This window comes from Labrus mixtus, chromosome 9 (genome assembly GCF_963584025.1).
Source record: "Labrus mixtus chromosome 9, fLabMix1.1, whole genome shotgun sequence".
Lineage (NCBI taxonomy): Eukaryota > Metazoa > Chordata > Actinopteri > Labriformes > Labridae > Labrus > Labrus mixtus.
In genome coordinates, this window is record NC_083620.1 from 9,978,495 (window position 1) to 10,006,301 (window position 27,807).

General features: G+C 46.6%; 1 protein-coding gene across 1 annotated transcript in view; it reads left to right on the forward strand.

Moving 5' to 3' along the window:
• The window catches only part of zgc:153039 (uncharacterized protein LOC767698 homolog), a 56,833-nt gene that overhangs the window by 21,712 nt on the left and 7,314 nt on the right, over window positions 1-27,807 (forward strand). The window contains exons 7-11 of the mRNA XM_061046161.1: window positions 7,415-7,572; window positions 10,059-10,141; window positions 16,144-16,268; window positions 23,662-23,854; window positions 27,503-27,677. Coding sequence (XP_060902144.1) covers window positions 7,415-7,572; window positions 10,059-10,141; window positions 16,144-16,268; window positions 23,662-23,854; window positions 27,503-27,677 — 734 coding nt within the window. The remainder of the gene's footprint in view (window positions 1-7,414; window positions 7,573-10,058; window positions 10,142-16,143; window positions 16,269-23,661; window positions 23,855-27,502; window positions 27,678-27,807) is intronic.

Below are 27,807 nucleotides of genomic sequence, written 5' to 3' on the forward strand. Positions count from 1 at the left end.
AGCTGGGAGCACCTGTGGAGCGAGGCTGCATGTGCATATGTGAGACCAAATAAAATGAATGGGGAAACAATTTAGAGTAAACGTAGACCCCTCGCTGTTTCTTTGACGGCTAGATTAGGAGAGAAAATGTCAAAAAAAGCGGAGGTAAAGCATCCTATTTGATTTTATTGGCTGCTTCGGCCAAAAGTGACACTGATGACCGCTGTGACTCGCCATCTTGTGCTGAAACGTTGGACATTTTTTTGTTTTTATGCGTGTCCTAAAACCCGCTAGAAAAATGTGTCATGCAGCAGCAGAAAACGGCGCCCGGCAGTCGTGCTGAACCATTTGAAAACAATGTTTTTGCTGACGACGCTTTTCTAGCGACCGTATAAACCATTACACGGTCCAACCAACACAGCAGCCACAATCTACGCACACGTCAGACCAATGACAATCTTTGTGGGTTTTAAGATTTTTAACACGTAGTGAAACTACAGATTGTTAGCGTTCAGCGGAGACGTTATCTGTGCGTGTAGTCCAGACGCTTCGAGAACAGCGTTGTCTTTCATCACCACACGTCTGGATATGAATTTTCAGGTCGATTTTACAGGACGCTGAGCTTTAGAAGATTTTTGACCTTGAAAAATATAATTTGAGTTTCATCACCACAGGGTCGGCTGTACCTGGTTGTCATGGAGATGTCATTGGAATCGATGATGAGTCCTTTAAGGGCTTCTCGTGCTCCATGGTTAAAAAGCTGAGCTGTAAATTAACCTCCAAACTTCTATTAAAATCCTGAAACTGACGCTTAGAGAAATACAAACAGAAAACCCAACGCTTTGTGCTGTTGAACATTTCTCCAATTATCCACGCTGTCCTCACAAGTCTCTCCAATGTCATCTTTTCAACTCCTCAAAAGATTACCATTTAAAAAAGAGCTTTGATATCTGTCCATGGTTTACTCCTTTGGACAGCGCCCTCCCCCACCGGGTCAGTTTCTGCAGTGTGAGCGCAGCCATGAGCAGCTGGACACCCGGGTTCAGATCTCATTTGATTTGGAGCTAATAAAAGAAAACTTACTTTTTCACATTTGCACTTCTGAAAATGTAACGCCTCTCACAGTGTTGTTACCACTTTTTGAAGGTCTTGTCTCGGTCTCAGACTCCAGATTTTAAATCAAGCTGGTCAAGTCCACCACTGATTGGCTCTCTCTCCACGTCAATCTTGTTAAAAGAACAAATCAATTCAATTCGTTGTTTGATTTTTATTCCCTGGTAACGACCGCAACCTTTCAGGCGTTACGGTCTAAGTGAACGACACTCCCCCTAAACACAAGATCAGGATTTTCTTGTCTCTGGTCTGGTCTGGTTTCTTTTGTCTCGGTCTCGCACTGCCTTGGTCTTGGTCTTGGTCTCGGTCTTGTCTCGGTCTCGCCCTACCTTGGTCTTGGTCTCAGTCTTGTGGCGGTCTCGCCCCGCCTTGGTCTCGGTCTTGTCTCTGTCTCGCCCTGGCTTGGTCTTGGTCTTGTCTCTGTCTCGCCCTGGCTTGGTCTTGGTCTTGTCTCTGTCTCGCCCTGGCTTGGTCTTGGTCTTGGTCTTGTCTTGGTCTCGGAGCCCTCTGGTCTCAGGTATGTCCTGGTCTCGGTTAGTGTGGTCTTGACTACAACACGACCTCACAGCATGAAGTCTTCAGTCAGAAGACGGTTCTCAGGAGGAAAGACGTCACATAAAAAGAGACGCTGCAGAAATTCAAGATGGCAGACAAAATGACGGAGAGCATTAGTGGAAGATTTGAACTGTTATATTTATGCTACATGTAACTGAAAGAACAAACCTGCAAGTAAAAGAGTTTAACTCTGCTTTGTGACATGGACAAAGATCCCATCATGTAAAAATCATCACTCTGCACTCCTCAATATAACGTTCTGCGTTCACACCCGGCCCCGCCTTCATGCAGAAAAGTCACTACAGGTCCTCCTGGAAGGAGTTGTGTGCATGTGTGAAAACAGCACGATATTGATTTTGACTGAAGTTAAACGCAGTGTGTTTGGAGTGAGCTGCTAGCTCCTTATCATGCAACAGATTCCACCTGTAGGAGCGTCAGACGATAAGATAAGGACGGCAGAAACTCCTCGTGGGTCGGACTCTTTCTTTACAGTTAAAGCAGAAAATTAAGAAATCCTGATTACATACAGTTTAATCTCGGCAGACGCTTTCCTCTTATCTCCGCCTGTTATCTGCCCAGAAGTTGTTGTTGTCGTTAGCGTGATGTGACAGCGATTAGCACGGTCTGCTTCTGTTTCGTTTCACTGGAGGTTTGAGTTCTTTAAGGTACGATAAACTTTATTGTCCCTTCGGGGAACTTTGCCTCGGGCTCAAAGTGCTGCACACAATCAGCTGCTGCCACAGCAGTACAAGTTCACACGTAAAGCACAAACCAAAGCAGAACACACAACGTATATTTCACAAGATCAGCAATCCTATGAAAACACATAAGAACACCATGATACTACTGCACAACCCTACAACCTTAAGAGACATTATTCAGACTCTGGAATAAACCCAGAAACAGTCTATACTTCTGTCCCACATCAGTCAGGCCGCAGTTAAAAATGATGGCGCTCCACAGACTGCTGGAAATTGTTAGGCGATGCGTTTAATTACTGATTATCGAGGCTGAAAGACGGAAACGGTGACATGCAGAGCAGATGTAAAACAAGATGAGAGCGAGCGGACACATGTGATGAACATTTAAAATTGTAGATTGGAGGACGGACTGAGGAAACAGAGATGTGCAGAGTGCATGTGGAAGTAAGGAGGAGAGGAAAGGAGTGTGTGTGTTTGTATGCGTGTGTGTGTGTGTCTTGTTAGTTATTGATCCCATTTAATAATCCTTAACCACAGTCTACTCCCATGAGAGCACTTAACTCTTCCTCTCCTCTCCCTCTCCCTGCCTCCCTTTTACCTTCTGTTCACCCCAGAAGCTTCTTTATATGTCTGCATCCTCTCCTCTCCTCTCCTCTCCTCTCCTCTCCTCTCCCTCTGCCTCCCTCTTACCTTCGTTGTGTCTGCATCTCTTCCTCCCCCCTCGTGCTCTCTTGCTGAACTCTTAACTACAAGGTGAAGGTGAATTGAGGCTAAAGACCAACACTAAATCCCAGCAGTAACCGCTGTAGTTGTGTGTCGGTGCATTTGTTGCTATGGAGTCGATTCCGTCGTCTCTAAGAGGCTTGAAGTCATTCAAGGCACACCGGGGCCGACCCAGACTCTGTAAAGTGAACTCGGGTCTTTGGTGAACTGAGCTCCATGTGTTGTGGCGGTAACAGTTCAGACTTTTTGAAGTGCGCTCTGAGGACTTGGACCCCGGCTCTGCCTGCAGAAAGACTTCCTCTTAGTTTTCCCCTCCAGCCTGGTGCACACCTGGTACCTGTTTCTGTCGTTCAGCTCAGTTTGTTCTTTTATATCAAATGTTTTCATAAAGTTTTGAATTAGTCTAAAGGTGAGCTCAGTATGTCTTATTTAAAACCCTGGACTGGCTTGCCCACAGAGGCGGATCGGCCCCGCTCTGCAGATATCCTTTCTTCAGCGTGCAATGTTTTACCTAACCTAAAGGGGCCCCCCATGCGTCTGAACCCCATTAGGTGTTCCCCTACCCCCGCCCGGTCTCGGTCTTGTCTCGGTCTCGCCCTGCCTTGGTCTTGGTCTTGGTCTTGGTCTTGGTCTTGGTCTTGGTCTTGGTCTTGGGAGCGGTGAGACGGGGAGCAGAGGTGAGCTCAGTCTGTGTGTGCATGTCCACGTTCTCTACACATCGTGCTTACACAACGCTGAAACACGTTGTGAGTTCACAGACTAGGACACCGACAGCATGCCGCTGCAGAGTCAATATGAGCGCACAAAGACGGCGCTGTCGCAAAGGCGCACTCTGAAAGACCGTTTGACTTTTTAAATTTAGAAGGATGAAAAAAGACAAGTTCAGCGATGAGATAAGATTTACTACTTTGTCCACAGGGGGGCGGGCAGGTCAAGTTCTGCACAGTAGTTTGTGGGATCGGATCCGATTTAAATCCGATATGATCCCACAAACTCTTAACTTTGTGTCTTTAAAGCTACTGTGCATATATATATATATATATGCATATATATATATATATTTATATAAGCTTTATTTTTGGGCTTTTTGTGCCTTAAATGGAGAGATAGGACAGTGGATAGAGTCGGAAATCAGGGAGAGAGAGGGGAATGACATGCAGGAAAGAACCTGGGCCGCACGCCTGGAGGACTACAGCCTCCATGTGTGGGGCGCGCGCACTAACCACTGTACCACCAGCGCCCCGATCGAGGGAATCAGTGTTAATCTCACGAAATAAATGACGAAAATATTCGTTGACGAAGGTCTTTTTAAATGAGTCAACGATGACGATGACGAAACTCCCTTCAGACCCCCTCAGCTGTTCTAAAATCATTGTAAACCACAGCATACTTCATCAATGGTGTGCGTCTGTGGTGAGTGCAACAATGTGCAGCCTCTTAGAAAATGGTGTGAAGAATAACACTGGAGGGGATATTTAATGAAATGCAGGAACATTGCTGTGTTTATGTCACAGTGCTGTGATTTGTTGATTACAGTTTTGTTCCACGATCATGAAACATCCATCATTAGAAACTCTGCTGAAACCCCCCCCCCCCCCCCCCTGTTTGAGAGAAATACACCAACGAGAGGAAAGTGCTGTCGTGTAGAGACTCATCAGAGGGGACTCACCTTTGTGACTCTCAGCATTGACTTACAGGACCATCAAGTCCATATTGCAGAGACACAAACGGGCACATAATTGTGCAATGAGCATAACAGTAATGGCGGCCATAAGCTGGAGCCGTGGCAGTAACTAGCTGTGATCCCACTCAGACGTTTATTGGACGTTCTGGAGCCTTTTCTCTCGTCAGGATCATTAAACACGACGATGGCGGGTCGTTATGTTGGTCCTGATGAGGGCTGACCTCGCCCTCCCAGAGCTCAGACGACCCGGAGCAGCAGCTCTGTTTGTGAGGAGTGTTGTAATACACCTGAACGCAGACACACGCACACGCCTGCTCAGCCCGCCATGTTTCATCCCGCCATGTTTCACCCCGTTTGAAAAAGAAGTGTGGCTAATGTCTCTGTAAGGTTTTTAACGAGACGCACTGGAGAATAATCAGAAGCACAAGATGATGGATTAAAAGATGAATACGCATGAGTACATAAATGAGGGCATGAATGGAAAGGGATAAACAAATGAGGCGGAGGATGGAGCGAGGTCGGGAGGAGCGAGAACAATCGGCCCCACGATCTCTGCGGGCTCCTTTTAGACGGCGAGCTTTGTCTTCTCCTCTTCTCGAAACGAGCTCCTTTAATCTGTCACGCCGCTCCCTCACACTTTTGTTCTGCTCTTTATTTTGGTGGCAGAGCTCATTTCAGCTGGATGATCTGATCAATAATTACTATCCACACACACACACACACACACACACACACACACACACACACACACACTCACACACACACTCTCACACACACACACACACACACACAGTCACATAGAGGCAATACTCTCTTGTTAATGAACACACAGCTCTGGAAGAAACACCAAATTATGAAACACAAGATACACACAGCCTCTCTCTCCCTCTCTCTCTCTCTCACACATGCATACGCACGCACACACACACACACACCATTTGTCACCACTGTCACCCAGTTTGCGTTGGCTTTGTTTTTGAGAGCCGGTTTGGAAATGTCAAGCTTTTTGGAGATTTATTTGGCTCCTGCCGCACGTCAGAGAAATTAATAATCAGCCTATAAGTTTGGACCTGCATCATCACTCACCTCTCTTTTACACACACACACACAGACACACACGGACACACACACGCACACACACACACACACACACACTTTAATTGCTCATAATGCCGCTCACCTTTTTATAACCTCAGTTTTACTTAATTTTTTACAACAAACGCGGTGAGTCTCCACTTCTAACAGGTTTTTTTTTTGGTGTTACGAATATGTCAGAGAGTCTGATTAAAGCAATGGTTCATAAACTTTCCCTGCAGTGCCCGATGACACACACACACATACACCACATGCACGCATACGCCAAATAAACAAAGTAGTTGGTATTTCTTAATTTTGAGGGCGATGTTAACTTCTCCACAGAACTTTTTATTTAGGTGATTTGTGGTAATGTAAAAACCTGTGTGTGTGTGTGTGTGTGTGTCTGTGCGCGTGTCTGTGTGTATTAAAGTTGTGAGTGTGTGTGCAGTTGGCTCCATGTGAAATAATAGTGTGCTCTGATCTCTGGATGGAGTGAACAATACTTAACAGGGCCATGATAATAAGTATTAAAATCATTGGACCAGAAAGAAAACGTGATGAAACTCTTAATTACAGGAGGGAGAGAGAGAGAGAGAGAGGGAGGGGGGAGGAGACAGAGAGAGGGGGAGTGAGGGGGGAGAGAGAGAGAGAGGGGGAGAGAGAGAGAGAAACAGAGAGGGGGGGTGAGAGAGAGGGAGAGCTGCACGAGTAGAAATGAAACTAAAAGGGGAGTTGTGACAGAAGTAGAAAAACCCTCGAGTGGGTTTTAAAAACATCATGATGAAGGAGATGGAGGTGATGAGGGAGGGAGGGAGGGTGTGTGTGTGTGTGTGTGTGTGTGTGTGTGTGTGTGTGTGTGTGTGTGTGTGTGTGTGTGTGTGTGTGTGTGTGTGTGTGTGTGTGTGTGTGTGTGTGTGTGTGTGTGTGTGTGTGTGTGTGTGTGTGTGTGTGTGTGTGTGTGTGTGTGTGTGTGTGTGTGTGTGTGTGTGTGTGTGTGTGTGTGTGTGTGTGTGTGTAGACAAAGAGAGATGGATCAGAGAGAGAGACGTGCTCTAATTCTCCTCCCTCTTGCTGTGTTGTATTGAGAAGAGGTGGGGGGGCAGGCTGCAATCAACCACGCCCTGCTGTGGGCTGTGTACGCTCTGATCTCTTTCTCCAGCAACTCCTGCACACACACACGAGCACACACAAACACACACACACACTGGCTGGAGTCAAGCCCTCCTTTTCCTCGATGTCGTCTTTAAGCAGAGTCATCATGGTCATCTTCGTTTTCATTGGCCGATTGAGTCTGAGATGACACACGGCCTTCCTCGCCACCTGATTCTAACACGAGGTTCGCTCAGTTAATGTCGGTTATTCAGAATCATCTGGGGTGCAAAGGATGATGGGGGCGCAATGTTTTAGTGGAAACTGAACTGAAATAAATTCCAGAAGACCGATCGTTTCGTCGGTATCGAGACACTTTTGATCGTGATATCGTGAAATCGACGATAGCGTTACATCGCTCCTATTTTGTTTTCCGGTAATGGCGAGGACTAAATGTCTGTCTGTTAAAGTGATCTCTCGTGTTCTCTTCCAGCGTCCTGCTCCAGAGGGATTACAGCTTCCTCAGAGACATCAACATCTGGAACCCCTTTGTCACTGTCGGCGTTTACTCCTCCACGCTCTCTGCCGCCATGAGTAACCTCATCGGAGGCTCACGCATCCTCTACGCTCTGGCCAAGGACGACTTGTTTGGTAGGTAACCCGACCACCAGGCATGTGGCGTTGACTTTATTTGTAAATATCACTGCTGTCTTTTCCTGATCTGCTGTCACGCCGTGATGAATGTTTAAATGTTTTTATGCAGCAGTAGACGCTCACGCTTCATTATGTAGCGGTCTTTGACATAACATCCAGTGTTGCCACTGCAACGATAAACATGCTGTGTCTGTCATGGCAACCCGCCACAACAATACACATCCCGTTTCAACTCTGAAATGACAGATTTCACCGGCTTTGAAAACTGTTGAAAATATTTCAGGTAATGTAAGAAGTCAAGAAAAATATCTAACAGGTTTAGTTCATTTTTAATTAATTTAGATATGTAATCTAGAGCTGGCTAAACACTGAAGCTTCAGAGTCCACCACATGGCAACCTGCGTGAGCATTGACTCTAGAGAAGAGGGGGCGGGGGGAGACAGCTCTCTACAATGTTTAGAATTTAGACTGCAGTACCCATTTTAAACACTAGGTGTCAGAGTTACATACTGCTCCTTTAAGCTATAATTGTATTTTCTACTCCACTTCTTATTTACAGTGTTTGAAAAAAGCACGAGTACATGAACCGTTTTCAGTTTTTTGAAGAGTTCTGTTCCCCGAGCTTTCTGTTGCCCCCCGCCGCGCTGTGGGAGTCCACGCCGCCCGCAACTTTGTCATTATTAACGATGCTGAGCAGATTGCCTCTCCCATCCTTTGCTCCTTTGTTAAGTCTATTGCAAATTGATTTGTCCTGTGTGTGTGTGTGTGTGTGTGTGTGTGTGTGTGTGTGTGTGTGTGTGTGTGTGTGTGTGTGTGTGTGTGTGTGTGTGTGTGTGTGTGTGTGTGTGTGTGTGTGTGTGTGTGTGTGTGTGCGTGTGCTGTGCGTGTTAGAGGAGGTAAAGTAGTCATTAGTGGAAGTTCCTCTGTGGAGTGATCAGACGGAGCCGACTCTTGTTCGGCTGTCTGTTACACACAAAGGGTTAACTTAGATGAATGTGTTTAATTAGGAGTCTGACTGCGGAGCCATAAATGTGAAATGTTCTTGTAGAGGGATGAAATGGTTCGTATGACCACACTGTACACGGCTCGTACGACCAGGAAAAAACCTGGAAACTTTATTACATGTGAAAGTAGAAACTTCCCGACCTGGAAGAAGAAAGAAAGAATGACGTTTTGGAAGTGTGCTTCAAACAACGGTGATTGAATCCCGGTCCTCAGACTGTTCCACATGGCATGGCTCGGTATTGCTTGAGTTGAGTGCAGCATGGATGGATTAGCATCACCACTAGACATTAGGGTCTACCTGCTGCAGGTGTTTAAACCGATGACCCGCTCCACACAGTGCAGCTGTGACTCGTGGTCAAAGGAGCGTGTTGAAATGCTGATTCCTCAGAGTTATCTAAAAACACCACTAACTGAAGCCCCGCCAAACCTCATACCCTTAAAGTTCTTCACAATAAAAGCCCCCAGTTAAATTCCGTAAATCAGTAAAATGCTTTTATTTTGAAACTGACATGTCAGGAAGTGTGGCGTAATCAGCTGTTGTTGTCACTCATGCATGCCGCTCACTGCATAACCTTCCCACTGTCCAATGCAAACACAGAGATGACTATACACACACACACGCACACACACACACTCCTTCGATCTCTTCTCTTTAACTCACTAATCTTCGGCTCCTTCACCTCCGTCTCTCAGTCTCACATTGATTTGACTTTAAATTCCTACTGATTAAATTCCAATCCTTTATCAGCTGTGAAATGTAGTCTTAAACTCACAGCCCCCCCCTCACTCCTCACTCCTGTCCATGTGTTTTCTCCTCGTCCGTGTGGTCGGGTCTGTCTCGTGCTCCAGATGTGTAACCTCTCCTGCAGAGAGCCGCCTCGGCATTCAACACAAATGTCACCATGAAATGTCACATACAAAGAGAATGAGAGACATTATATAAATCGTCTTCCAGTAGCCTACACCGCCATATATATTAAAACAACTTTAGTTTGTCTACCTCGCTGTCCTGCCGCCCACTCACTCAGACGATGCTTTAAATGTCAGTTACATGAGGAAGTGACATCAGCAATCTAAATCTGATGGAGCTGATTACTGCTGCACTGTTGCATCATGGGAAACATCATGAAAGATGACAAAGTGAGACGACGCTGACGAGACGACGACGCTGTTTTAATTGAACCCTCTCAGTTTTAAGCTATCTCAGGCATTTTGTTGTGTTTTTGTGACGCTGCTTTCTTTCAGGCACCGTCTACTGTCTGCAGCGCTGCTCGCACACTGTTCCGTGGCGTGAATGTTTGTCTCTGTCAGTGATTGTCACGGCGTTGCTGTTAAGAAAATGAATAAATAAAAGTCACAATCTAAATAATCTAGCGGTCCAGATATTATTTGCGAGGTGAGACTTTAAATTGGACGTGTTCCCTGTAATTTGAAGTGTTTGAAAGTTTTCTCAGTAAAATCTTTTTTCTGGTCTTCAGGTAAGGTGCTGGCTCCGGCTAAGAAGACGTCTCACAGCGGGAACCCCTGGGTGTCGGTGCTCATCTCCTGGTTTCTCGTGCAGGTTGGTGGAAACGTAGAATGGTAGATGTCATAAACAAAGATGTTTGTTACTTCATGACAGTCAGTCGGGTGCTACTTTCTATCTTTGTACTATCCGTGCAGCACGGCCACGTTTCATCCTCTGAGCTGCTCAGTAGACGCAGGAAGTTCTTTGTTGGCGTCTCAGAAATTAGAAAAACATCCACAGTTAGCAGGATGGACTCAACCTGCAGGTGGTTGCCATGGTTACTTTTTGTTTCGGCTTTTTGGTGGTTTTGCAAACCAACTATGTGCATACTGCCCCCTGCTGTATCGGACTGTGTACATACGCAGGTGTACTCGGGTACAGAGCGATGTTACTGATGTGAACGCAGACCAGCGGGGGAGGGGGAGGAATGGAAAACGCCCTTACATACCAAACATGCTGGCTCATTACAGGCCTGCATCCTGACCACATGTGAAAACAATCTGCGCCATGATATGTCATCGAGACGAGCTAGCTTAGAGCGTTTTGTTATTTTTCTGTCCACTTCCTGTTGTGTGGACAGATGTTCCTGAGACTCGGAGTGGATTCTTCTTCGTTGGGTAGTCTGCCCTCTGGTTGGAGCATCGTATCTCACTGCAGCATCAAGACGTTCTCCGGTCGTTGACCTGTAGATGGAAGTAAAAGAAATGATCCAGGAGCATCACAAAGTCCAGTTATTTGTCTCTCGCTCAAGTGTCGGACGCCCTCTCTACACATCGTCTCTAAACATGACCTTTGACCCTCATATATGAAATGCATTGTTTTTTTGTTTTTTTAAGATTTATTTTTGGGCTTTTGTGCCTTTTAATGGAGAGATAGGACAGAGACGGAAATCAGGGAAAGAGAGTGGGGATTGACATGCGGGAAAGGAGCCACAGGTTGTATTCGAACTCGGGCTGCCCGCGTTGAGGACTACAGCCTCCATACATGGGACGCGCGCACTAACCACTGCGCCACCAGCGCCCCATGAAATGCATTGTTTACTGTTGGTTGTAAAGAGAAAAGTTGAGTTCTCCGAGGGTCATGAACACAGATGTAACACTGGTTTTAAATCTTTTAGAGAAATCAATAAATCAGAATCAGAAATCCTTCAGAGCTCTGAGACCAATCAAACCCGATCAGGTGGAGAAACTTATCTTTTATTTCTGAGCTAACAGATGCACAGTTGGCTTTGCACTGGGACAGAATAAGTCCAAACTCTGGACTCAAACTGGATACTGAATCATTATTTATAGAACTTCTCCTCAGGCAGAAAGATCAGAACGGCCTTCAGAGTAACTCGAGAGAATCCTTAGTCCAAACTCGACGGACTCATCCTGAAGAGAAACTAGTTCGGTTTGGTCCGCTGGTCGTCTGTTTCCTGTCGCTGCTCACTCTGCATCCATGCTAACCTGAGATACGCTACATTATGTTTCTACTTTTGCATTGAATACTCACTCTCAGGTGGGGAGCGAAGGAGTTGAAGTATCTCGTGGTCTCGTTCACAGTGAGGGTAAGATGGGCGTGAGTTTGACAGATGGGTTGGTTCAGTGTCTGCAGGGCTTTGTGTAGGACCGTTGTTGTGAAGAGGAAGCCGAGCCTGAAGGGAAAGCTCTCGATTTACCGCTTGATCTTCATTCCAACCCTCCCCTGTGGTCATGAGCTTTAGATAGAGACTGAAAGAATGAGATCAGATACAATCGACTGAAATGAGTTTCCTCTGGAGGCCGTCTGGGCTCAGCGTTAGAGAGAGGCAGAGGAGCTTAGACATTCAGGAGGAGCTCGGAGGTGAGCCGCTACTCCTTCACATTGAAAAGAGCCAGGTGAGGTGGTTCAGACATCTGATCAGGATCCTCCTGGACTCCTCCCTTTGGAGGTTTTCCTGGCACACTCAACTGGGAGGAGACCCCGGGGTAGATCCTGGAAGGATAACAAACCCACCTGGCCTGGGGGGCGCCTCAGAGTCCCCCAGAGACCCAACCTCGGATAAGGGAAAGAAGATGGATGGATGGGGTAATTTTTCTAAAAGCAAAGAATGAAGACCTTTAATGTAACATTTTAATCTGTTCGTTTTGTCACTAAATGCAGTAACAGGGAGGATGCATCATCTCCTCAAGCTTTGTGCTTTTCAGTGGAGTCCATTAAACTGTCCTTGGAGCGCCAACATGATTACAGACAGCAACCCGTCAGAATAATGTCGCTTTGAAACTTCTTTTACTCTCGGGTCGTAAATGGTGGAAAGACGTCAATACAGACAAGAACTTATTGACGGAGAAGAGTCAGGTTGAGGATAGAGAGACAAAGAGGAGAATGGTCTGAGGAGCCAATCGTCCTGACTGTCCCGTCATTATAAGTGGTGAGAGGAAAAGGCTGAATGACTCTCTTGCTCTCTATTCTCCGTCCCTCTCTCGCTGCTTCTTCTCTGTATCCTTTGCTACTCAACGGTTGTGAGGACGAGCAATTAGATGGAAATCATTAGCTGCACCGCTGTCACCATCAGAGATTATTGACTCCCTCGTCGTCTTTCTCTCCGCCCCTTCCTCGGCCATTTGAATGATTCACTGATGACAAAAGTCTGATAGTGATCTCGCCTCACACACTCACACACACAACACGACTGGGAACAAAGAAGTAGGAGGACCGTTCAGGCAAAAGACGAGGCTCTCTTTAATGTTCTTTTCTGTAAAAGGAAGATTACTCGACCACTTGAAGAAAGAGTCCAGAAAAACAGGATATGAATTAAAGTAGGAAGAGCTTATGACTGGGGTAGGTGTGGTCAAAGTATGAAGCAACCAAACACAAAAAGGATCTCATGGAGAACAGCGCCGCTAAAAAGTCTAAATGTTGTGTTTGCGTGAACAAAGACAAATCAGAAAACTGCATACGAGTTCAGAATCTGTTTATTATCCATCTAATATAATGTAACTCTGAGCCCTAGTGTTTAAAATGGGTACTGCAGTCTAAATTCTAAACATTGTAGAGAGCTGCCCCCGCTCCCTTCTCTTTAGAGTCAATGCTCACGCAGGTTGCCATGTGGTGGACACTGAAGCTTCAGTGTTTAGCCAGCACACACACACCTCTCTGTGCTATGTCAGTTGTCCGTGGCGTCGGTGTCTGAGGTAATTGGCTTCCTTGTAAATCGAGGCTCCCAGGGGAGCGATGGAGAGACGCCCGCTGACTTTGACGGCCAGAGGTCAGAGACGCTCTCTTTCCCTTTCTCACTCCTCTCTCTTCTCTGCGTCTCTCATCTCACTTTTCTCACTCTTCTTTCACACCTCTCCGTCATCGCTGCTCCCTCAGCTCATCATTCTCTCGCTCGCTCTCTCTCTCCGTCTGTCAATAATATGCCATCATTAATCCTAATCCTCGGCCATTACCTCGTCCTCTTTCTCTCTCTCTCTCCCTTCTTCAGTTTACCTCTGGTTCATGGTCTCAAAGGTCGTGATCACAGAGTCGCTCTTTGATCCCCTTCGTGATTCGCCCTCGAGCTCAACAATAAAATAAAGTCCAACTTCATCGCAGTTTCTCTGCCAATTATAATCCCCTGATAATTAGAGAGAAGGCAACCCTGTCCGTTTGTTTTTCTGGTTCTGAGCAGCTCACAGAGGGATGAAGAAGGACCACATGATGATGATGATGATGATGATGATGATGATGATGATGATGATGATGATGAAACACGCCTCACTGCAGTAAACGGCGTGCTACATGTGGAGTGGAACATTGGGAATATTTCCATTGTTTCAGCTTGAAAGTGTTTGCGTTTGAAGGAGTCCATGAAAGATTGTTTCCACACAGCTAAGAAACATGAGTGACCGTCAGTGGATGAACAGACTGTTTCAAACCCACTACTCCCAGTACTCCCACTACTCCCAGTACTGAGTTCTAATGAGGTGTAGTTGCTTCAATCAGTGGACTTCAGGTGACATGGGGATTTTATTTCTTGTACATATTGAAGCTGAACACATCCATATTTATTCTCAAACAGTGGATCCAATGGTTAAAGTAACGCCAGCAGATATCTGGGAAACTGGTTCCTTTATGATGGTCATTGTTAACAGTTTGACGAGCACCTTGGGACCTCAGGGTGGCGTTGCGGTTCCACGCCTCCAACACGATTGAGATTGATGTTTCTATTTAGAGTTAATAAAATCATTTTTCATTCCAGGATTTCATTTCATTCACAGTGTGTTATACCTCGTTTGTTCTGAAAAAGTGTTTTTTTTTTATTCCTTACAAACAAATCCATCTTTAGTCGGACTTCGTACAAAATCTTTCTTGCTAAGCGTTTACGTTTTCGCCCTCGTTAGGAAGTGCTTGTTCATATTTCTGTAAGTTCAGGCCTGTAAGAAAAGTCCAATTTGCCCCAGCGCCACTAGTCGAGCCTGTAGCTCCGATTAACAGCTGCTACTACCTGAATGAATAACCTCTCGCCTGGAGCGATGTGCATGTGGATGTTAACCTGCGAGGAGGACCAAAGGCAGGAGGTGCTAGAACGGCTAACATTAGTAACCTTTGACACTGTGATCCTGCGTTTAATCTTGTGGAATTGATTGTGCTCAATTTAGTTTGTTGATATGTCTTTAACTTTAGAGCAGTCTTAAAGGAGCAATATGTAACTCTGACACCTAGTGTTTAAAATGGGTACTGCAGTCCAAATTCTAAACATTGTAGAGAGCTAGAGTCGATGCTCACGCAAGGTTGCCATGTGGTGGACACTGAAGCTTCAGTGTTTAGCCAGATCTGCATCCTGTTCTCCAGTATGTTCTTCTCCACTCTTTAGTTCAGATTGTGATTCTGTTGAACTACAGGTAGCATTGATAGAAAGACAAATACTCTCATTATAGTGTTGTGTAGCGGACTCTGCTGCCCCCCCTCCTGTCTGACAGGGTTGATCTCCCGCTGTGAGGTGCATGTGTGAACAACAGGTCAGGAGAATATCCGGAGTCCTGAAGTTATCCAGATATTTTCAGGAGTGCAGATGTGGAAACAGCTTTATTTGTGTTTACCGCTTTCCACAACACAAATACTTTTGACTTCCTAAATTACAAATGTGATCATATTCATGGTTTTAATCTCAGGAGTGATGCAGCTCTGACTGTTCCTCACCGTCGACTGGCAGGTCTGCATTACCTTGCAGAGAGATTCACGAAGCCCTGTTCACACATTCAGGTGTCAGAGAACCTTGCAGGGAGCTGTTCCTCTAATGAGGTCATCATCCGCCTCGTCTATTAGAGGTTACTCTCTGCTGCTCAGTCAGAGAGCAAGGCTGAATCTCAAACACTCACTCCAATCAGCTGCTGATAACTGAACATGCAGCTGCAGCGGCTCCCAAACACAAGCAGACTAGATACCATCTTAATTAAACGTGAACATTAGCCTCAATCTGTGGCTCCCAAACCGGAGCCAGGGGAGCCAGGGGAGCAGTGGAGGTCCGCGCTGGTCCCAGGAGATCTGTGGAACATTTTAGTTTCCACACGTCTCCGTAGACGTTGGTCGACTCTGTACTAAACGTCCCCTCTCAGCTGCGTGGTGGGTAGATAATAGGCCCAAAGTAGGAGAATGCTCAATTACCAAGAGATCCTCGAGTGGGAAAAGCTTCTTGTTTCTCAACCATTCATTTCACTTCTTTCGATTGAAACAATTTTATAAAACCGTCGGACACTTCTGGTTCTCAAGCATTCATTCTCTGAGAATCTGAGAATCTGTTCCTCTGTCCGACTGTTGAATGTCATTCATGTGATTGTTAATCCTCTCTCTCTCTACCTCTCTCTCTTTCCTGCTCTCTCTCTATCTTCCCCTCTCTCTCTCCCTCTATTTTCTGCTCTCCCTCTCTCTCTACCCTCTCCCTCCCTCTCTCTCCCCCTCTCTTTCCTGCTCTCTCTCCCTCTCCCTCCCTCTCCCTCTTTCCTGCTCTCTCTCTCTCTCCCCCCCTCTCTCTCTCTCTCCCTCCCTCTCTCTGTCTCTCTCTCTCTCTCTCTCTCTCTCTCTCTCTCTCTCTTTTGTGTCTTTCTTTCCAGCTGGTGCTCTTCTCAGGGAAGCTCAACACCATCGCCAGCATTGTGACCATCTTCTTCCTGCTGGTCTACGCGGCTGTGGACTTGGCCTGCCTGGCTCTGGAGTGGGCGTCGGCACCTAATTTCAGGTACACGTTCATAAAGCCTCTGGAGATCTGGCTGGAAAGAGAAACGCTGCATGTATGATAAATAAAGATAAGAGTCTTTTAAAGAATCGACTGAGGGGATAAAAAAACATTCTCAACTATTTTAAAAAATCTTCCTGTTTAGACTGTTCTTTGAGACTTTGGAGACGTGGCCAATCACAAATCAAATGTCCCTGTGACTGCAAACAGAGCTGGCCAATCAGAGGAGAGTGGGCATGTAGGGAGGCGGGGTCTTAAAGAGACAGCAGTTGAAATGAAGCGTTTCTCATTTATAATAATTAAAACTAAAGTAACCCCTCGTCAGGGAAGTTAGGATAATCAAAAATAATCTCCTTTCTACTTAAAACTAAAGAACAGTTATGAACATAATTATTAGGGCTCGATCGATGTGGGATTTTTGGGGCCGATACCGATATTGGGGAAAGAAAAAATCAGAAATTTATATATCGGCTGATATCTTTCTCCGATCTGAAGAGATAGATATAAATATAAATTAACACATGTATTGTGTTGATCCCTCAGATATCAAACACTTGTGTAAAAGATATTTAATGAAGACGAGATGGTCACTCAGCTGGAAAGTAACTGAGCATGTACGTGCATCACCAGGAGAGTGATGATGCTTGTTGTATCCATATAGCGCCCTCTGCTGATGACAGAGAGCTGCTAGTGTAATACAATAAAACTCAAATGAAATGTTGTTTGACTGGAGAATAAATCGAGTAATGTCGGTGTATATCTTAGATAAAATAAGCCGATACTGATAGTCACATGAGATGCTAATATCGGCTTGCCTGATTAATCGGTCGGGCTCAATAATTGTGACCTTTTATGAAATAGTTTGAAGGCTCCTGTTGATTTCGGTTTCCAGAGGCTTTAACACACACACACACACACACACACATACACACAGCTAACTATAAGTCCTAACGTAGGCCTCTGATAGACATCATGTAGCGTTGGTCTGTCGCTCCTGTTCCTCTGCAAACACTCTGCTCCTCCTCTCTCTTTGCTTCCTCTCTCTTTGTTTATGTGTGTGTGTGTGGAAGCAGCTGGTTGTGTGCCAGCTGGAAACTGCTGTGGGGACAGTGTACAAATTAAAAGACATAAAACTGGCCGCTGCTTCCAGCCCCATATTGGAAAGGGAGCAGCCATAAAACGGTGAGTTTGTGTTTGTTTTTGTGGAGCTGCAGCCTGGACTGGAAGCTCCAGTAACAACGCATGAAGACGCTGGGAGATTTAAATTTACAATGTTTGTATTTGTGCATCGATGTGTGTGCGTGGGCTGTTTGTGTACTTTGGACACTTGCAATGATCCTGATTTATAAAAGCTCCCTGAAGTCATTTTCACACAACAGTAGGATAACCTGAGGAACGGAGTCTGTGCAGATGTAGCTCGATGATTACATCACCACATCACACTTTAACTTCTGATTCACTCTGCAGCCTTTTTATGAGACTCTCCTCATCCTCTGTGAGAAGTGTTTACGTTGTCATCCACATCTTTCATTTAAAAAAAGTTGTTTTTCTAAAGGCGCACCTTCCCTTAGATTAAACTTCTCCACCGGCTGTGAAAAACATTTGAACATGACAACTGCTCCAGTTTTTATTTGTTATGGAGGAGCGACGCTGCTTAAACACCGTGTATCACTTTATTGTTGTGACAGTTCGCCTCCAGCGGTACGTTTGGTGTTTCCTGTTTCTATTCAGTTATTGTTGGAAGAGGATGAGAGAACATCTGCAGCTTCCAAGATCAACGACTCCTCCATCAGCTGAAAGCAGAATACAGAATCAAACCTTGTTCACATCAGTGGACCAAGTACACGACTTCATCACTTGAGTTAAAGTGTAGATACTCCAGGACCAGAGAAGGTAGGCAGTTTTAAGGCACCCCCACATGCCCGTTTTGGACGCCCCTCAGTTTGCCAGATATGAGAGCAGTTATCAGGTCAAACCAACAGGTGTTGCAGCGATGGAAACGTGCTCAAACTAGGATCAATATTGGAGATGCTTTTGAAAAATGGAGAGAGGTTAGAACACAGAAAGGTTTACAGACGCATGCAGAGCTGGCTAAACACTGAAGCTTCAGTGTCCACCACATGGCAACCTGTGTGAGCATCGACTCTAGAGAGGAGGGGGCGGGGGGAGAGAGAGCTCTCTACAATGTTTAGAATTTGGACTGTAGTACCCATTTTAAACACTAGGGGTCAGAGTCACATAAGTGACATATTTTCTAGATGTGTGAGTGCAGTCAGGTACACACGTGTGAACATTCTGCTACGTCATGTTGATTTAGAAAACATTATTTACATTTTTTAAACTCACATGCTTCAGATTTACAAATCTGCTGCTCTAAAATAAAAGGAGCAATACCAACCAAAAAAAACCTGATGAGCTGATGGGAACATGTGACTTATCAGTCGGGCCGAGGGGCGTAATCAGGATGAGGGACGTCTTCACTGAGCATTTCGCTTGTGAAGTCCAAGAACAGACGCACTGAGCTGTAAAGAAGCACATTATGTCGTCATTAGAATGTTTTACTTTGCCACAAGAGGGCACTGTCAACACCCGTCTGCACAGTCTGGCTCAGTGAGCAGTTTGTTGTTGACGAGGGAGAGAAAAACTTTCTGTGCAGCTAACTGAGTTCCCAGTGTTTCCTCTGGTGTCGTCCATGTACAGACGTGTGTGTACTATCAGCTCCGGCCTTGTTATCACTCAGTGACCGCTGGCAAAGGCTACAGGACACAGAGTTAGCAGCAAAACTTTCTCTACACTCCATCTCTTCTCTCCCTGTCGGCGGGGTGACTCGGGGGCCCTGGAGCTGATAAGGCGGTTTGTTTGTCTGGCCCGCCGCTCCACTCTGGGCCTCCTTCTTCTTCCCCTGAGTTTCTTAATTCTGCAAGTTCATTGTTGCTGTGTCACCGGCAAATTTGAACGCCGGTTGTTTGTGTGTTTTATCGCCTTGTTTATTTGTATTTCTCGAGCCGTGTGCTTCGTTCGCTGCGCTCTCTGTCTGGCCCTCTCCCACGTCTCTTTCCAGGCAAAAAGAATTAAAAGCCATTTAGCGCCGTCTCTCCCCCTGAGAGCTGCTCTGTAATTAGCATAACTAATTTAGCAGAAATATTTCCCTTTCCCGAAAATGTGCTGTTGTGTAGGAGAGGCGAGGGGAGGGATGAAATTATGATGTAGCGGAAAAGATGTCTGTTTAAGTGTGTGTGTGTGTGTGTGTGTGTGTGTGTGTGTGTGTGTGTGTGTGTGTGTGTGTGTGTGTGTGTGTGTGTATGTGTGTCTTTGTGCGAAGGTATGTAATTTAAAACCATGTTTGTTTGTAATCCAAGTCACGCCGGGTGTTGCTTAGTGTTTGACTGATTCTTGATGTGTGAGTGTATCTGCCTATCTGCCTAAGTGTGTGTGTCTGTGTGTCTGTGTGTGTGTGTGTGTGTGTGTGTGTGTGTGTGTGTGTGTGTGTGTGTGTGTGTGTGTGTGTGTGTGTGTGTGTGTGTGTGTGTGTGTGTGTGTGTGTGTGTGTGTGTGTGTGTGTGTGTGTGTGTGTGTGTGTGTGTGTGTGTGTGTGCAGGCTTCTGTTGGCTGCAGCTTTATCAGTGGCGGCTCCGGCTGTGTGTGAGTGTTCCTCTTGGGGCGCTCTGTGTCCTGCTGCTGATGCTCGGGCGCCACTCGGACGTGTGGCTTAAATACGCCTGAACAAACACATAAAGTCATTCATGTAGGAGTGCAGGGTCACTGGCTAGGATTCAGGACACAACTGAGCCCCCCACTCTGATGCCAAAGGCTGCTGCGCTGAGCTCCGTCACACACAGCCGACGACCTTTTGTCAGAGTGTGCCAACAACAGCTGGCATTTCTACACAAACACACATTCAGCCTGTTTTTACTTTTACCAGCTTGAAGCCATCTGACGTCCAAATGAAAGCAGCGCTCTCTGCAGCCTCCGTGATTGTCTCTTCAATAATCTGTGCGAGTTGAGCAGCTGAAGCATTAGCTCCAAAAACAGAACACGTGGACCTCTGCCGGGCCTGTCCTCGGTCCAAATATGGGGCGCAGTGGGTTGATAGACTGGGCTGTGAACGGATCCAGATGGATCATCATCTGTGTGCACGGATGAGAGGATGCAGATTCTTACAGACTCACTATGTGTTATGACTTTATGATAAAGGTGCCTAGCTGAATTCAAAAAGGTCCTCTTTGATAAGGTCTCTTCCAGATACTAAATCTTTTTCAAACCTCAGATCTGTACGTCAGGATTTATCACTTGCCCCTTATACCTTCTTATTTACATTATAACCTAATGACGAGAACACCCGCTCAGAGCGCACACACGTTCCTGATAAACAGATATTAGCGAGCCAGCTTGGAGAGTTGCCAGTTTGTAGTGACCCTGTGTCTCTCCACCAATCAGTGAGCTGCTCTCTGCAGAGAGACGAGTCTCCCTCTTGTCAGTCTGCATCTCCTGAATGGCGCCCCAACCGGGGACCTTTCCTGAGGTAACTTCTCACACACTCCCTGATCTCTTAAAGAACCACCTCCTATCTGCTGCGTGTGTGTTGGGCGTGTTTGGATAGAGTTTCCGCCCCCACTTTCCTGGTCATGACGTGGTCTTTGGCTAAAGGCCGGACCTTCTCTCTCCATCCCCCCGCCACTCTCCGTTTCTTTTTCTTAATGTCTCTGAGGACTTGATTGGCGGCGATTATGCATGCTCGTTTTGCTGCGTCAGCTAAATGACATCAGAACAAGAGGGGCGGCAGAATGGGTGAGAGCGAGGTGACTCGATGGAGGGACCGCCACCGCTGAAGACGGAGCGCAAAGAGGGGGGAGGGGGACCTGGTGGGTGAGCTTTTAGTGTAATTAGAGCGGCGCTCCAATGGGATGGAAAGAAGGTTAAGATGAGAGAAGAGTGGGCGGTGTCGAGGCTGAGAGGTCGAGTCCAGAAGAAATAAAAAGACACACTTAAAGACAGCTGGTCCACCTTTTCAAGTCGTCCCTGTAACGCTGTCTGATCAGGAAATAAACAATCTCAAATATAAAACATGCAGTAAAAGTAACGGAGCAGTGACAGTCATACAGCGGCCGATGTCAACAGACTGTTGTCATAGAGACAGGAAGGGCGAGCAGCACTTTTCTTCTCAGCGCACAGCCAGCGCTTTTCTGTGGACACGGGGCCTAACAGACCCGAGATCATTTAAACTGGACCAAACAGGTGAGGTGTGATTGACCCTGCAGCAGAATAACTCCATCAGTTGCAAAGTTGCCCTAATATTTCACTTCAAAAAGAGAGTAAAGGGGAGGAGTCAGAGGATCGCCACATTTATTCAGCTTTGGGGACCACGCACTGCAGACCACATCTCTTTGTAACACGACTGATAATCATAGAGATATTTATCTCCCTCTCTCTCTCTGTCTCTTTCTCTCTCTCTCTCTCTCTCTCTGTCTCTCTCTCTCTCTCTGTCTCTTTCTCTCTCTCTCTCTCTCTCCCTCGCTCTCTCTCTTCTTATCTTCCTCCGTCTCCGTCCTCTTCCTCTCAGTCGTTGTATCAAACAGTACAGAGACGGGCTAACTGGCTGCTTTGTATCTGAAGGCTGCTGTGTGAACTAGCGCCGTAAAGACGTTCGCACATAAGAGTAAAGAAGTTACATAGTGCTGAAAACAGGCGAGCGGGGCACTCTGTGGACATGAGAGAGACACCATCCTCCCTGTTGGAGGTTATTGTTCTATTAGATCGACTTTGAAACAACTGAAGGGGGAGGAGTTACAGGTTGATGCTTTTAATGGCGGGTCTGTTATTTGATGCATGCAGGAAGTCGGTCTGTTGTTGGGGCAGTGTTGTGACAGCTGGCGCTCTTTTAATGGCTGCTGCTTATTCAAACAGCGGCTGTTGTTGCGGGGAAATTGGGGTCAATTACACGATCCTCCATATCTGAGAGAGACTCCATCAGTGGCGTTACTGCTCGGACCGCTTCAGCCCATTAACACTTAACGAGCACACACTCACACACACTACAGCGTTTTACAATAAGTACGTCTGGGCCTTAAATAGGACTAAAGCTCGTTGTTGTTTGTGGATTCAGAGCGATGCTCACAAACATGGGCGGCGTGAAGCCGTCTGCAGCTTATTATCTGAGTGCGCTGTTTGCTTTAATTGCTCTCGTCCCAGCACGTAAGCCACTTCTTCTTTTGAGACTGGTGTGTGTGTGTGTGTGTGTGTGTGTGTGTGTGTGTGTGTGTGTGTGTGTGTGTGTGTGTGTGTGTGTGTGTGTGTGTGTGTGTGTGTGTGTGTGTGTGTGTGTGTGTGTGTGTGTGTGTGTGTGTGTGTGTGTGTGTGTGTGTGTGTGTGTGTGTGTGTGTGTGTGTGTGTGTGTGTGTGTAGGTCTTTGTGTGTGTGTGTGTGTGCATCTCTTCAGGTTGAATCTAAACTCTTTGAAACATTTCAGCGTTATGTGAGTAAACATTGAGATGCTGAAACGATATTTGATTTAAATCTCTTATTAAAAAAATCACAACTTTGTTGCTACGGAAACCATCATAAATGCTTTAATAATTACTGGTAGTCAATCAGTGGGCCAGGCCTCCTATTACGGCTGGGGGCGTGGCCCAAACACACCTAAACAAATAAGGGCCCGCCCCCTTTTTACGAGCCGGGGGGTCTTTTTAAGGGTTAACATGAAGTCTGTTTTTAACGGTGCTGCTTTTCTTCTAGCGATGGTCACTCGCGATACTGCTCAGCCAATCAAAAGCTTCAGTCAGACCAGACACAGGAAGTGAAGATAGTGAAGTGAAGTGGAGGTGTGATAATTACAGAAACACCTTGAGGAGTCAGCAGACGAGGGGGGGTCTCAGAGACAACGTGAGGAACTCAGTGAGTCACGGACGAGTCCACATGGCGTGCTCTAAAATTAGAAAAGAAGACGCGAAGAAGTTCTTCTTCCTGGCAGCACATCACGCCAACGTTCATCAACCTCCACTGGCTCCTGGTCAGGTCCTGCATCAAAATCCCCCCCCCCCCCCAATACTTCTCTGAACTCCTCCACTCCCACACCTCTGACCCAGAACCTTATGGAAACCGTGTGTACAGTGAATTTAGATTTGATTCATGTCGACTTTTTCTCTGGAGTCCTCTGACATCTCTCCATTAGTGCATGTCCACAGGATCCTGTTTGTGCTTGTGTGTGTAATTGTGTGTGTATTTGTGTGTGTAGCATGTCACAGTTAGTGTGAAATTGAATTTACCCTCACAGGATCAATAAGGAGATATTCTTCTTGTTCTTCTTCTTCTTCTCTACAAACTGATTATCAACAGCAGGACTATTGTTTTTGAAGTTTTACATTAACGTTGACTCCTTCACCCCCTCGTTCTCCTTTAGACCCACCTTCCGTTACTTCACCTGGCACACGTGTGTGTTGGGCATCGTGGGCTGCCTCGTCATGATGTTCCTCATCAACGCCATCTACGCCTCCGCCAGCATCGCCTTCATGCTGCTGCTGCTTCTGGTGATTCACTACCTCAGTCCCACCTCCAGCTGGGGCTACATCAGCCAGGCTCTCATTTTCCACCAGGTCTGACACGCACACACACACACACACACACACACACACACGCTTGCGCACACACCCCCCCACACACACACACACACAAACACACGCTTGCGCGCACACCCCCACACACACACACACACACACACACACACACACTCAGACGTACAATCTCAATACTGCATTGTCATTACCAGAGCAACTAAAATCTCATCCCCTCAGCTTTACAAGAGCCTGTTCCTCTGCCAAGCAATCGTTCCATCAGGTTTATCGAGACACACACACACACACACACACACACACACACACACACACACACACACACACAGATGGATGTTTGCTGCTTCTCCCTCAGCCAAACCCTCTGCATTTAGCGCACAAACACACACACATTTCCCTTTTTGTCTTTTTTTCTCAATCATAAACACAACACCGCCTCATCGTTCCTACAGCAGCTATCTATCATGTTTATATCAGGTTTACCAGACACACACACACACACACACACACACACATCTGCATCTTCTCCCTCAGCAAAGCTCTCTACATTCATCATTCGCACACACAGCTTTACATCATGCAGCTCTCCTTGTCCTCTATCTGGCGAGCCTGTTGCTCTCAAGGAGAGGGGGCCATGTTGCCAAGAGGTCCCCTTCCCGAGGAGGTCCGTTGCCAAGGCTGCGGGCCTGGGGGTTGTGGGCAGGGAGGCTGAGGGTGGCTGCGTTTGCCAGCAGCTTGTCAGGAGGCAGAACATTATTACAACCACTTACCTTATTGAGCCTTTCCTCATTGTCCTCCTTTCCCGTCTCTGATCCGGTTTTTCTTCTCCTCCACCTCCCTCTCTCCCTTCGACGCTGTTTCTCTCAACCCGGAGAAACCAGGGGAGCAGGGCCAGAGGGGTGGTCAGGCGTACTGCAGGCCCCTCTGGATTCTGATTGGCCGTTCTCTCTGAGTCAGGAGGTGAAAGGTAAAGAGAGGGTCAGACAATACCCTGAGGATGTAGTTCTGGGTGCACTGACATGGATAAAATTCAATATAAAACTCATCCAATGATAACAACTTCTTTTAGAGAAATCAATGCTGAAATATTTAAAAGAATCGAGTTAGGCCTCGAGGTAGGCTACCATCAGAAGGTGTTGGCTGCTCGCCTTATTAGAACCAGTGATGGATGAGAGACCCAGGAGCCGAGGCTGCATGTCAGTGACTGTTAACAGGTCCTGTCAGTTCACTGCACTGAGACGAGGGAGGGGGAGGGGTGGGGGGGTGGGGGGGGGGGGGGGACTGGTCAAAGATCCTATATGGCATTAACTGAAATTATCTAGATATTTTCAGGAGTGCAGATGTGAAAACGGCCTCAGAGATTGTACAGAGACAAACAGCTGCTTTCACATTTGCAGAGAACTCCAGTCCAGATGTGCTCAGTGATACCTTACTCTGTGTGATTGGACCCCTAGAGAGCATTTCCCTCACGTGTCACACATTTTGGTCCGCTTGTAAACATCCCAGTGTGAACACAGACTTAACTTGAGGTCATTATTCATCAGTGGAACAAACTGATCGATGATTCATACCAGAGCAAACGATCTACAGGTGTGAAAACGCCCTGGATGTGTTCATGGAGACGCACAGGGACCAAAAGAGAACCCCCCCCCAAAAGAGTCTACCTAAAGACTCTCAGCGTATGCGTGCACATATCACACACACATCCTCCTCTGCTGCTCCCTAAAGCTCGAGCCTGTGTGGCGCAGCGCCAACTGGGTGACATTGAAGCAGGGACGGGACACACAACAGCTCGTAACAAAAACAGCACACAGCGAGATAACGGGCGGCTGACGACCGATTGTATGAGGAAAAAGAGAACCAAGAAAAAGACAAACGGAGTCAAGAAAGCGCCGATGGTATCGCTGTGGGGAGAGATAGAGACAGGAAAGAGGCAGGCGGAGGTGATGAGTGATGGAGAAAGTAAGTGATGGATGAGAGTGACGCGAGGGAGAAATGATGATCGCCTGATGGATGAGAAGACGGTGGGGAATGGAGAGATAAAGAGAGACAGATGATGAGACGAGTGGAGGCAGTTGGGCTAAACCTCAGAGGCCTCGTTTTCTGCCTCTTTTATGGCTATTACGGGACGGTAGCGCGCAAACAGTCCTGGTGATTATGACAGTAATAAGACGAGCGATGGTTGCTTCTTCACTGTTGATTGATGGATGTTTAGACGCACATGTTTACACTGCAGCAGCTTCAGGACCTCCACCCAAACACGCAGTCATTAAGGCGGCATCGTCTGGTTCTTCTTTTCAAAATAAAAAAAAACATTTCTAGATCAATTTCACATCATCAGGGATCCTTAAAGTTACCCTGAAAGGTTAAATCCTACAGACAACTCAAACATGGCGGATAAGCGGTCGTACAGCTGATGGTCGTTGGTCCCTTTGATGAGTGTTAATCATTAATATCAAAGTTCAGGTTTAGCAGGCAAGCAGAGGTTAACTTAGTAACCTAGCAACAATGAGCGCTGGTGAGAAGCGCCCTGAAAGCGAGGTTGTGGGCACTGCCGGTGCAAAAAGAGCCGTTTGTGGACACAGACCTTAATGAGGCATGTTTAAAAAGCTGCACCTGAACACCGCCTAAACCGACCTCGTGCTGAATCGTTTCCTCTGTGGTACAATTGGAGGTCGAGAACGCGCTTTGAGAAAATGTGCCCACTTGGGTTCCTACGAGCCGGATCTTAAGGCCTGAACAAAAACAAAACAGGGAAATGGACACTTAAACTAAACGGTGCAAAAGTTCATTAAACAAGAGACAGAAAATGAAACTCAAAGAGAGTGAGGCGCGTTTGTCAGTGTGTCGGCTGAACGGCGTGCTGTACGGTGTAAACAGAAGCTAAGCACGACAGCAGCACGGAGCGACGAGGAGCTGCGTGGTCACGATGAGAGATTGAACGGGTTGACCGCCGCATCTTAAGTACCTGAGAGACTGGCCAGGTCTGCCCAGGTGCAGCAGAACCCCCTCCAAAGGACCAGCAGGGAAACAGAAGGGGGGGTCACACACTGTATCACATTTTGTACTCGTTTGACGCTCTGGTGTTTGTGTGACCGCTGAAACGAGTCGGAGGAGCTGTCAGCCGGAGCGTCTGTGTGCCGCCTCATGAAAACTCTGAAATAAATGCAGCACCTGCATCGTGTTTAACTTCCGATTACTTCATTAAGTCGCCCTCATTATATTTCTCCAGAGTGATTCATTTCAGTTTTTTCCTTCTGCATAAGAAACGAAGTGAGCTCGAGATGTGGAAGTCATTATCGGGGTTATTATGGGCTGTTGCATGAAGCCCATGTGAGATCTTAATGCACCAATGATCCATGAAAGTTACTTCCCCTTTCTGCACACGTCTCCGATCATAGGGGGGGGATGTATATACAGTACATCGCCACTTTCTTAATTAAAATGATGCAGTGATTTTGGAAGCATGCAAGATTTCACTCTGAACCTGAAGGCTGAAAATAGAATCTTATTATAAGAAAGTCTCCTGCAGTCTCAGAGAACCACACAGACGAGTACATTAAAGAATGCCGCCTTAAAACATCCAACAGTCCTGCACACGGCCGCCTCAGTCCACGTGTGTGGACCTCTGGCGTCAATGAAAAGGTCGACTAAATCTCTCTTCTCTCATAGGTGCGTAAGTACCTGCTGATGCTGGACGTGAGGAAGGACCACGTGAAGTTCTGGAGGCCTCAGGTCCTGCTGATGGTTTCTAACCCTCGTAGCAGCGTGGGCCTCATCACTTTCATCAACGACATCAAGAAGAGCGGCCTGTACGTGCTGGGCCACGTCCAGCTCGGAGATCTCAGTAAGGACCGTGAAAAGTTCAAAAGTCTACCGGCTGTTTCGTCCCTCTTTCTTCTTCTTCTTCTTCTTCTTCTGTACGAGCTTCTCTCTAGAAGTCGACTGTTGAACTCTCTGCAAACGTCTTCAATCTC